At 30.6% G+C, this 12680-nt stretch overlaps 1 protein-coding gene across 3 annotated transcripts in view; it reads left to right on the forward strand.

Annotated features, from left to right (window-relative positions):
- Positions 1-6807: 6807 nt before the first annotated feature.
- LOC126720390 (disease resistance protein RPV1-like) overlaps positions 6808-12680 on the forward strand; it is an 80523-nt gene continuing 74650 nt past the window's right edge. For all 3 annotated transcript variants that reach the window (XM_050422819.1, XM_050422820.1, XM_050422818.1), the window contains exons 1-6: positions 6808-7520; positions 8174-9281; positions 9494-9766; positions 9862-10536; positions 10638-11582; positions 12025-12659. In XM_050422819.1, coding sequence (XP_050278776.1) covers positions 7015-7520; positions 8174-9281; positions 9494-9766; positions 9862-10536; positions 10638-11453 — 3378 coding nt within the window. In that variant the 5' untranslated portion in view covers positions 6808-7014 and the 3' untranslated portion in view covers positions 11454-11582; positions 12025-12659. The remainder of the gene's footprint in view (positions 7521-8173; positions 9282-9493; positions 9767-9861; positions 10537-10637; positions 11583-12024; positions 12660-12680) is intronic.

The following is a 12680-nucleotide window of genomic DNA, read 5'->3' on the forward strand; positions in this document are numbered from 1 at the left end:
CCCTTAAAACCTCAAATTTTCATTCCCCTCGAAATTGGGAGGAATGAGAGGGAATTGAATTAGATTTAATGAATTTTTTACTAAAACTCCCAAAATACCCCTATATATTCAACCATTTATTTTAAAATAGGGGTCTAATTGTAATATTGTCATAAAATGATTCCATTCCATTCCCTCCATGTTACTCCCAAACAAGATTACTTACATTCCATTCATTTTCATTCATTTATTTTAAAACTTCCAATCAACGTTACTTAATTCCATTTCATTCCATTCTTTTCCATTCCTTTCCCTTACTTAAATACATTTCATTTCATTCCATTTCTTTCCATTCTCTTATGATCGTTCCATTCCATTCTATTCCATTCCCTTATGAACTCCCAAACGAAGCCTAAATGTCAAAAATGTTAAAAAAAAAAAGTAAAAAATGTTAAATTAAAAAAGAAAACATGGAATATAATGTTACATGTCAAAACTTAACTGGTAAAAAATCATTAAATAAAAACCAAAAAAGAAAAGAAAAGAAAAGAAAAGAAACTTAACTTTTTTTGGCAGTTGTGGATTTCTAGTCAGCTGGTAACCTAGTTTAACTGGTAAGTGGTAACACATCATTAACTAAAAACAAAAACAATATAAAAAGTAGCTTATTTGTTTATTTTGCTCATTAGATAATATAAAAAGACCATTTTTTGATTTCATTTTAAACAAATAAAACATTGAAAACTTAACTTAGACAAACCAAAAACTAGAATTTCCCTTGTGTTGGGAAAAACTTCTCAGACATACATTGGAAGTGTTGAGAAAAACATTCCATGTCTAGAGAAAAGTTGCAAGAGCTAAGAAAAACTTTCAAAGATACATCATACATAAAATGTTTTGTCAGTCTCAGGTCTTTTATAGTGAAACAATGCGTTTTATTTAACAATCCACAACATTTTTATGTCTTTCTATCTCTCTCTAAGGCCTTATCTGGTTAGTTATTACTATTAGTCTTTAATTATTACTTTTTCGCTTTTTAAAAAATATTAAAATGGTGGGTATGCTAAAAGACATGAAAAAGAGAGAAATGTGTGATGTAAGCTTAGGCAATTAATGAGAGACTAATGAGATAACAATAAAATAAGTTAATGTAAACTTTTGGGTAACAGTAAAAAAAACTTAATGAAAGAGGTAAAAAAAATGCTTTATGCAAAATTAGAGCATCACTTGACAAGACCTCACGCACTCCTGCATGAGATCTCTGCTTATATATATATTGATGATTATTCCTTTATAACTTTTAATCACTAATCAACATGAGTCTCAAAAAACTTTGTGATAGGACTTTATTATACGTACAAAATAAGTATAGATTTTTTTTTATCTTTATTTATTTTTAAAAGGATATTGCTATTGTGTTCATCCTCATAAGAATTTAAGCATAGATTAAATTTTCATAATTTTTGACAATTTTTCTTTGATTCATTTATAATTTATATATTGTGTTGGTTTAAATGCATTCTTTCTCAAGCTTTCAGAGGATGGACTTTAGATAAGATGTTCAACTTTTATACGCCAAGCATTGACTATAAGTCTTGTACATGGAACAAATAGAGATAAGAAATTAAGAATATGGTCCATTTTGTCGGCCTTAGCTTGATTTGTCTAGACATCAATTTTCTCTCTTGCCAAAAGTCCAACTTATTTTAGGTGGAAATTTCCTTGATTATTACTTGTATACAAAATTCCAGGATCATTAAATTGGAATGGGTCCCTTACTAACCTAACCAATTGGAATAGGATGAAATTTCTTTCCATGCACACTAAATGTTGTGTACACTCCAAATTTTTTCTGCATCTCATAATGATACGTTGTTGATAGGTGTCATCCAAGTCCAACATGATTGAGAGTTGTAATTGAGACTATGGCCTAGAAGCTTTCCTATTCAATACTTTGCGAGAAAAATTAAATACTCATTTGATGTTACAGGAGGCTATGGAATTTGACATTGTATACACTGGGGTTTGTTCTTGATGTTGTGAAATTGCTGTAGGTACTAAAAACTCTAGTTTGATTAGTTGGCAAGTCATGTTCTTTAATCGTGAAAAGTCTATAATGGAAAACTTTTGTGTTCCTATAATAAATGTTTTGGAGAGAAAATTGTTAGCCTCCTCATCCCATTGGGACCCCCCTATTTATACAAAGGAAAAAAGGGTCCAATATTCCTAAGTGTGACTTAGTTACATGGAATTTTTGTGCAAATGTGCCTAGATTTCTTTTAAAAATTTAATTATAATTTCAAACTCTAATTTGGTGATTTTTATATGATTTTTGTGGTTTGATTTTGATTCAGTAAAGACATATCAGCCAAAAAAAACAAAGGTAGAGCTATTAAAGAAATCTGTACTTTTAGATTAGCAATTACAGATGGCTAATGCTGCATTGTCATTTGTGGTTGTGGTATGAATAAGCAGTATGTTGTTTGGGCGACTAATTGAGGCAAAACAATTAACCATATTAAAAGGATTAGCAACTTTTTCTTTTTCCTTTACCATTTGTGGTATGTATATGCATTTTTCACATATGCTCAACTGAAGTATCCATTAGGATTTCCCTTAATTATGATAAACATATTTTTTTTTTAAAGAAGTTTTATATTTATTAAATGAGATATATATATGTCGAGGGCCATGTAACTGAATTGGAACCTCCCCATACACAAAATGTCTTCGGTTTAAGGGAGAAAATGTTCAAGTTGTGGGAGTTAGGGAAAAAAGGTTCAAGTTGCAGGGTTAGCAGTATAGTATAATTATTTCTAAATAAAAAAAAGAAAGATATAGAGATATATATTGTTTTCCTTGAGCTAAAGTATTTGCGATGGAAGTATGGAGTGGATGCTTTTTTTTTTTTTTAGTCCTTGAGTATTTTGGATTGTTTCAAATGAGTAATGGCTCCTCTTAGGCTCCTAAATTTTTTGGTTTATTTATTTTGCTATCTATAACTTTGATTCTTCTTTATGAAATAAAGTTTGGAATTTTCTGTAAGTAAATTTTTTCTTCAAGAAAATGAATAGAAATCTCCCTTCATGTTCATGCTCATGTTGATGTTCATATTTGTATCTTTTGCAATGCTCAATAAGTTGTTTACTCATTTTGTGAATTATCAATTGTATTTTTTTAAAAAAAGTATAAACACAATACTATTCAATTAAACTAATGTGAAAAATTAAATCTATTAGATTAAAAAAATGGACATGAAAATGAAAATTTCACAAAAAATTTCTTAAATAGAATTAAAATAATTTTTACTCAATATTGTTTATTAAGCAATCATGTACTAACTAACAACATTCCAATCATTATGTGTATAACGGGGTGATGAAATGGTTGTTTAGTTTATTTAAGAAATCTGATCTAGCTAATAGAAATTAAAAAAATACAATAACATTCATGCGTAGTCATGAATTATACCTTTGCGTATATCTTATGCATTTTATGAGTTTTATTTTATATAAATGTATTTCATAAAATTAACAAAACTTATCGTATTTTTTAAAATCACTACATAAAAATAAAAGAAGTTTTTTCCCAAAAAAATGTTCTCCAGTCATAATATTTACCAAAAAAGATCATACCAAAAAAAATCGTGCAACGCACAGGCCAATAACCAGTCTATATATATAATTAAAGCCAAAACTGAGAAAAATCCAATTAGATTTTAAATTAGATTCTAATTGTTGTCTAATTTTGTGTCATGTGTCCAATTTAAGGCTTAAAAAAAAAATTGATTCCAAATACTGATGGACTCACCATTCCAAATACATTGCAATATACTAACTTTTTATTAGATAGTTTTTTTGATGAGATAGTGGCTCCTAAAAAAGGGCCATATATGGGACTGTGATTTCATGAACAACATGTAATTTTAAAAAGACTGATGGTAGGTTGCTACACACACACACGCACACACACATATAGCCAAAACTGAGAGAAAATTTAACTAAATTCTAAATTGGAGTCTAATTTTGCACTACGTGTCTCATCTAATTTTTAAATGTGTGTGTCAAGTGAATTATTAAGTTCAAAAATCAAAGAGTCTAAATTCAATTAGATTCTAAATTGAATTTTAATTGGAGTTTAATTTTACGCCATGTATCCCATCTAATATTTTAATTTTTGTAGCAAGTGAATTATTTCGTACAAAAACCGAAGAGTCTAGATCAAATTAGATTCTAAATCATATATATATATATATATATATATATATATATAATTGTGATTATTTTTAAGTGTACATGTGCATATGCATAGGGTTACATACTACTTTTATTAAATGAATGTATCAATTTTTAAACACAAAATAGAAAAATAATTAGGAAATTGATTTCTTACCTTGTTGACATGACACTAATTATATTCATTACCATGTTAGTTTACAAGATTTTTATAATATAATTGGTAATAACTTTAATTTCTTAAAAAAATGATAATGTAAAAAATTGACATTTGGCTTTTGTTTTTTTTTTTAAATTTTCATTTTAAAATTAGGTAAATAGTATGTTTTTTAGATGATGGTCATGAGCACTTTAACTAAAAAGTCAAGACTTAGACCCCATTTGGTTACCGAGAAAGCAAAGGAAAAGAAAAGAAAAGAAATTTTCAATTTCTGCTAATAAAATGACATCTCATTTACTTATGGAGATGCAATTAATATATTTTCAAATATTTTATTTTATTTTCTAATTAAGGACACATGATAATTCAAAGGATAGCTTAGATGGCATAAAAATATTATTTTGATATTAATGTTAGATACATCAATTCTTTTCATGTACCGCTTAATAATAAAGATTATTTTGACACAATACCAAAAGTTTAGAAACAAAATTGACACGTTTAAGATGTTATAAACCATTTTGATACATAGTAAAAGTGTAAAAGACTAAAACGGTAATTAAACATGTTTTTTTACATATTTTTATTAAAGATTAAATTCTATAAGGATGTGGTTTAAAACCCAAGTTTTACACCCTCTAATTCTAACATGCCACATCATCTTATCACGTATTAAAGAATAAAAACAACCACACTCAATCAATTATAATGCTCATCTAAAAATTCAACCAAATTGGGAGTTTATTAAGATGTTATTAATTGTGGTATGATGTACTAAGTTTTAAGTAAAAAGTTGATGTAACATCTCTTATTGGATAGTGTAAAACATGAATTTTACACCCTATTCTTACCAAATTCAAACTCTTTTTATTAATATCCTCAAAACACTTTTTTTTATTAGCTGAATTTGGAAACTAATATCCTGTTTGGTTGTAAGGGAGATGAAAAGGAAAGAAGGGAGAAAAAAGTAAGGGAAGGGAAAGGGAAGAAGAGAGAGTTGTACATAGAATGATTGCATTAAACAATTTCTTCAAAAGAAAGGTCTTTTTTCAAAAAATAATGGGACTGTCTGAAGGATTGTGCTAAGAAAATTTCTAGAACACAAACTTTTCTCAAAATTATGGGTTGTGAGAAAAGTATGAAACTTCATCAAAAAAGAAAAAAATGTATGAAATATTGGTGAATCGATCAAATTGTGTATTCTCACTTTTTAGTAGAAAACTGAAAAGTGAAAATGCTTGGGACTATCACAGCACGTATTAATATAGAAAAACTTAATGAAAGAGGTAAAAAAAGGCTAAATGCAAAGTTAGAGCGTCACTTGACAAAACCTCATACACTCCCGCATAAGGTCTCTGCTATTATATATATATTGATTGGCTTCCACCGATTTCAAAGTCTCTTTAATAGTACATTGTGCATGAGTCACTTTCTACTTTATTTCTTCTCATCTTCAAAGAAATTGCTCGTTTGGCAGACTTCTTTGAAGACTGAATGCCATTCTTCGGAACAATATTTCACCTTTTAAACATTTTTAAATGGAAAATATTTATGAATTCTCTAAAAATATTGATTTTGGAAATATTTTTAAAACTTTGATTAATTTCTCTTTAATGTTTAAGATTAAAAAAAACTATGGGTTAATGTTCATCTAAACTAAACTCCTGTCATACGTGTTTAAAAGTAGTAACTCCTTTTTATTGAGGTTTATTTATTTATTTATTTTAGTTTTAATTCAATCCAATCTTAACGCCAATCAATTTTAGGTGAAACACAAATTCAATCATGTGAGAAGAAAAAAAAAAAACCAAATCTTACCGGTTCTCTAAATTTTGGTCATCTTCAAGTTTTAGGGGCAATTTGGTAATTTTAGTTATTGGGTCTTTTTTTTGAGAATAATTATTGGGTAATTTGGTGGGTTTGGGTTTACCCATAATAATTGGGTTGAGTTGGGTTTAAGTTAGAAGTAATTAGTTAAATTAGCTTGTAACCTATGCATATGCATGGATATACTTAAAAGATATACGTTAAAATGTATAATATAATTTTTAAATATATAAATTAAATATTATTGATAAACATTCTTATATATTTTTTAACTCTTTAAAAAGTCTTGTAAGAATATTATTAAATAGAAAATGTAATTTTTCCATTTAAAATTTTTTTTTTCTATTAACTAATTCTAGATTATTTGGTTTTTATACCCAATAACCCACTTAGATAGATATTTATGATGTGGTCTCATATTTGACTTCAAAATGCTAACATAGAAAATTAACCACTTTTTTCCTAGAAAATGGGAAATGTTTGATAGATACTTCATTATTTTAGTCCCACGTTTGAATACGAAATTACCCTTCCGTTTGACCAGTACATAGTGACTGGTGTAGTGCTTACAATGTTCATAGACTTATTTTAGGTTTCACACGGAAACTTGCATGATATTGAAATGAAAAATGCATCAATATGGTTCTTGAAAAATTCAAAGAGTAACTAGTCACACCCTAAGCAAGCTACCTTTTATTCATCCTCTTCCTAATTTGTCATTCACTTAATTTCTTGTCTTATATTTGCAACTCCTTCATAGTTTTCTTTCTCCTCCTTTCAGATCTTTACAACAATCTGCTCAAAAATCCTCCAATGGCTCTTGTGACTAGCAAAGGAGGCTTATCTTCATCTTCATCTTCCTCTTTCACCCACCAACTCAAGAACTTTGATGTCTTCTTGAATTTCAGAGGTGAAGATACCCGTCTTGGTTTTACAGGCCATTTGTATAATGCTTTGTGTCAACAGGGTATCAACACCTTTATTGATGATAACTTTCAAAGGGGAGAAGAAATTTCTGCAGGACTTCTCAAAATCATTGAAAGTTCAAGGATTTCAATAATTGTATTCTCTGAAAACTATGCGTCCTCCACATGGTGCTTGGATGAACTTATCAAGATTGTTGAGTGTAAGAAGAATGACCAATTAGTGCGACCAATTTTTTACAACATAGATCCATCAGAAGTTCGTAACCAAAAGGGAAAGTTTGGAGAAGCATTATCTAAACATGAAGAAAAAATAAAGGATAACAAGAAGCTGCACAGTTGGAGGGAAGCTTTACATGAAGCTGCCAATATATCTGGTTGGCATTACAAGCACGAGTATGTTCCTATACTTAATGACTACTTTTATGCCTTACAAGTTCTAATGATTTTTCTAATTAAAAAAAGGGTTCTAATGGTTTTTCTCGTAAAAAGAAAAGTTTTAATAGTTTTGTAATGACTAGTAGATGTTATTGTTAAACAACTACTACTATGTGATGGCTGTCCTTTTAAATTTATTTATTTATGTTTTTCAAATTATGGATATTTTTTGGGTCATATCTTCTATTAAGGCTGTTAGCTATGGCTCAATAGTAAAAATAAAATAACAAAATATTAGATTATCTTACCAAATAATTAAGATTTTTTCTAACATGTGGTTTTAAATTTATTTTAGAAGAAATTCTTATCAATTTTGTTCAAGTATTAAGTGGGTTTTCAATAATTTTGTGCCCCTCCTCTAATTGGATTTCCCATGCAATTTTTTTGCAAAAACCTAAAACTAATTTCCTAGAAAATGATAATTAGAAAAAATCCTAACCAAATTATAGTTCTTAGACCTATAAATTACATTAGGTATACTTTAAAAAATAAAAATCCTAATCAAACTAATTTTTTTCGTAATGCTCAAACTCTGAACATATTGAATTTATTTCAGGTTCATATTTCAATTTTATAGTCTAACTATTTACATGTCTTGTATTGAATGACAGCTATATTGAATTTGAATTTATCCAAGAAATCGTTGAAGAGATCTCAAATTATAAATTAAATCGGATGCCATTATTTGTTGCTAAATACCCAGTTGGAATAAATTCTCGCATAGAGGCCATAATATTGCAATTAGATATTGGGTCAAATGATGTTCGTATGTTAGGTATGTATGGCCTCAGTGGAGTGGGTAAAACAACCATTGCAAAAGCTGTTTATAACAAAATTTTTTACAATTTCGAAAGAAGCTTCTTTTTGGAAAATGTTAGAGAAAAGTCAAGGACATTTGATGGCATTATTCAACTACAAGAGATACTTCTTTGTGAGGCCCTAGGGAATAGACAACTGAAGGTGTGCAATGAATCAAAAAGAACCATTGCGATAGAGAACATACTTCGCAATAAAAGAATTCTTTTAATTCTTGATGATGTGGATAAATCAGACCAAATAGAAAGATTGATTGGAGGATGTGATTGGTTTGCTTCTGGAAGTCGAATCATTATAACAACAAGAGATAAACATTTGTTACATACTTTTAGAATTTGTCATTCATCTTACATGGTTAACGAATTAGGTGATCATGAAGCTCTTGAACTATTTAGTATGCACTCCTTTCAAAAAAACAAACCTGAGGAAGATTATTTAGAACTTACTAATCAAGTTATATGTTATGCCAAGGGCATTCCATTAGCTCTATCAATAATTGGTGCCAATTTGCATGGAAGAAGTGAAATGGAATGGAAAAGTGCATTAGACAAGTATGAAAGGATTCCTGACAAAGATATACAAAAAGTACTCCAAGTAAGTTATCAAGGATTGGATGATACGGAACAAAATATTTTTCTCGATCTTGCATGTTTCTTCAAGGGTCATTTCAAGGATTATGTTGTGGATATACTAAATTCTTGCGATCTATACCCAGTTATTGGTATTCAAAAACTTATTGATAAGTGTCTTATAAATGTTGATCGATTTAACAAATTATGGATGCATGACTTGCTACAGCAAATGGGTAGAGAGATTGTCCGACAGGAATCACCCCAAAAACCCGAACTACGTAGTAGATTATGGTATTATGAGGATGCTTTTGAAGTACTAATGGAAAATAAGGTATAACTTGGTCTCATTCACCTTTACACTTTTCTTATAGGGAAAATTTAATGGCTTTTTATTTTTGTTTATTTTTTTTTCCTTCATATAATTTTTTTCTTTAGTTATGGAAGAAAATTCAAGTCTGTCAACAAAGTTAAAATTTAATAGTTATTATATTTTTAGTGAGTTCTTTTGTATGATGTAATTCACTAAATGTTTTGTCTAATCAGGGATCAAATAACATTCGAGGCATGATGATAGTCCCGCCTGAACCAACGAAGTTGCAACTAGAAGCTAATTGTTTTGAAAAGATGAAAAATCTCAAGTTCCTTATGGTTGGTAATGTGGATATTTGCAGAGGTCTTGAATATCTCCCTAATGGATTAAGGGTGCTTGATTGGCTATGGTTTCCTTTATCCTCCTTACCATCCAATTTTCGTCCTCAAAACCTTGTTGCACTCAACTTGCCACAAAGTCGGATTATATTGGACAAGCTTTTCAAGGTATTGTCATTTTTATTTATTTATAAATTATTATAACTTCATTAATATGTATTTTAACATTTATTGAAGTTAAATTTTGATTTTTTTTCTTACAGAGGATGCAATGTAGAAGCTTGACACATATGAATTTTCATAACTGTCAATACATTAGGAGATTACCAGACTTATTGAGTGCCACCCCAAATGTAAAGAACTTGGATCTCAATGATTGTAGAAAATTAGTCAAGATTCATGACTCTATTGGATATCTTGATAAGCTTGAAAGCTGGGACCTTCGGGGTTGCTTTGAACTTCGTATTCTTCCAAGCTGCATTGTGATGAAATCTCTTAAATTTTTATTTCTTTTGGATTGCAAAAGGGTTAGGAGGTTCCCCGATATTCCACAAAGAATGGAAAATTTAAAGTATCTAAATCTAGCATACACTGCCATTACAGAGCTTCCTCCATCAATTGGAAATCTCCCTGGGCTTGAGATGTTAGAGATAGGTTCCCCTTTCTATTTGTGTCAGCTTCCAATTAGCATTTATGAATTGCAACATATTTCCCAACTCAATCTCTATGGTAATGTCCAATTTCCAAAGAGCGTGGGAATTGGCAGACAAGCCCCATTGAATTTTCTAAAAAAGTTAACTTCATGTTTCACCCATCTAGAGAAAACTAAAGATTTGAACCTCCGAGAATGTATTATCAGATTCAATAGGTTAAGAAGAATAGAAGCATATTCCTGCATTTTGTTGAATTCAGAATCATTAAGAAAATTAATCCTTCAGGTACGTCTCCCTCTCTTAAAGTAATAATTTTGGTTAACTTTGGAAATACATTTAGCAGATTTGCTAAACTTCAATTTCTTAAAATTCTGAATTGCATGTAGTTTGGAAGAAAATTAGGGCTTCCACAAGATATGAAATGTTCAGGAGTGAAGATTGATTTGCATTCACATCACAAATTATCGCATCAGATTGATTTCTCTTCCCGGGTGTCCATCTCTGAGCTCCGTGCACTTTTAATCAAGTCCTTTCCCAATATAGATGCGTATCTGGTGAGTGATTTAGCAGAAATATATAGTATTGGAGTACCAGGAAAGAAGATTCCAAAGTGGTTTAACCATCAAAGCGCAGAGAGTACCATATTATTTTGGGTTGGTCCTGAATTTCCTATAGTTGCTCTTTGTGTTGCTTTTCATCTAGTTCCGTTAAAGGACAGTTATGCTGATAATGATAGCTATGGTTTTGTTCGTGATGATATAATCAGTTGGGATTGTGATCTCATAATTTTCATCAATGGTCATAAGCGACCTTTTATTGAGAGAATGTTCTTTCGTTTTTTGAAGTGTGATCATATTTGGTTTTTGGGTATGCCTCACAGCCAATCACTGAGGAAATTTGGAGACTTGATGCAAGGTGATCGGAATCATGTTCAGATTTCATGTAAAATCTCTCATTGGACAAGTGAATTTAGAAAATTTGCTCCTATGGTTGCAGGGATGGGGGTACATGTGGAATGCATTTGTTCTCCTCTGAATTCCATTATCATCCAAGACAACTCTCAAAATGTTGATGACTCTGAAGACACTATGCTCACACCTTTACTACCTCCTTGCTCCACTTCTAATGGTTCACATACGAATCTTGGGTGTCTTAATGGACTCAAGACGTTGGAGACCCTGCTAACACTAAGTGACATTTGATTCAAGGCTTCCAATGGATATAGCAAGTTGGTTCCACTAAAATTTGGGTATTGACTTAGCCGATGGTAATGGGTTTGAGTTGGGGTCTTCTTCAATAGCCCGTCCCTTTCCAAAAAGAAATATTCCTAGGTATTATTTTTACATTGAAACTATTTTCCATTGTCTCATTTTTATTTGATTTTTTAATGTTGTTGAATGCTAGAGTATGTCTCACTATTTTACATTGTTTGATTTGCATCTTTGGGGGATTTTGACACATCCCATTCTCTTTCTCTAAATTAATGGGCTTTTTCATACAGGGTACTAATTTAGAGAAAGAGAATGGGAAGTGACAAAGACCCAAATGGGAAAGCAGGATCCATAGTCATATTTTTTTTGAATTTGGTACAATTTCAAAGTCTTTTGGTCAAACATTTTTACAAAGTGGTCTGGTATGCTGAATTTGGCATAACTAAGAATTTCACTAGGAGTGACTTAAAATCTCAGAAAATATTTTGCTCCCTTAAAAAAGGGGAAAATCATGGTTACTTATTTTATTTGAAAATTTATGATTTTAATTGTCTTCTACAAGGTCCAAGTTTTATCCTGCACAAGCTCTACAATACCGAATGGCCAAATTGGAGTACTTTTGGTCGACACAGGCCCTTTGTAGCAATTAGCTGCTCAAACCCGTTGCCAATGTTGTGAAAGAGGTGGGCTCCATGCATTCAGTGGGAGCATCTTCAGTGCATTCGAGCAATTCAGATAGTCTAATCAGGGATATGCCAGTCATTGCCGACTTGAAATATCACCAGTGTTTCTGAGATACAAGATAAACCAGAAAAACCCATTAAAAAGAAAAGAAAAGAAAAGAAAAGATACGCTAGAAAAACAACACCAATGTCACCCTCCAAAAACTATCCCAAACGCTATGGATGGTGGTGGATCATCCTTAGTCCCTCACGACACTGAGCTCCAGCATTTATTGCCTCCTATGCCAACTTCTTACGGTTTCAACAATGTCGAAGCTTTGGGGGCTTTCAATGGATGCGGCAAATGAGTCTGATTTTGGTTTGGGATATGACTTAACCGTTGGTCATGGGTTTAATTTGGGTTCTACTTCATTGGTCTATCCCTCTGTAAAATGATTTCGACTTCAATCCATATCCATGGTTGAAGAAAATGAAAACGTCTTAGTTCGATCAAATTTCGAAGAAACATGGCAAGGTACTGTCATCTTTGTTTGAT

The sequence above is a fragment of the Quercus robur genome, chromosome 4, assembly GCF_932294415.1.
Source record: "Quercus robur chromosome 4, dhQueRobu3.1, whole genome shotgun sequence".
Classification (NCBI taxonomy): Eukaryota; Viridiplantae; Streptophyta; class Magnoliopsida; order Fagales; family Fagaceae; genus Quercus; species Quercus robur.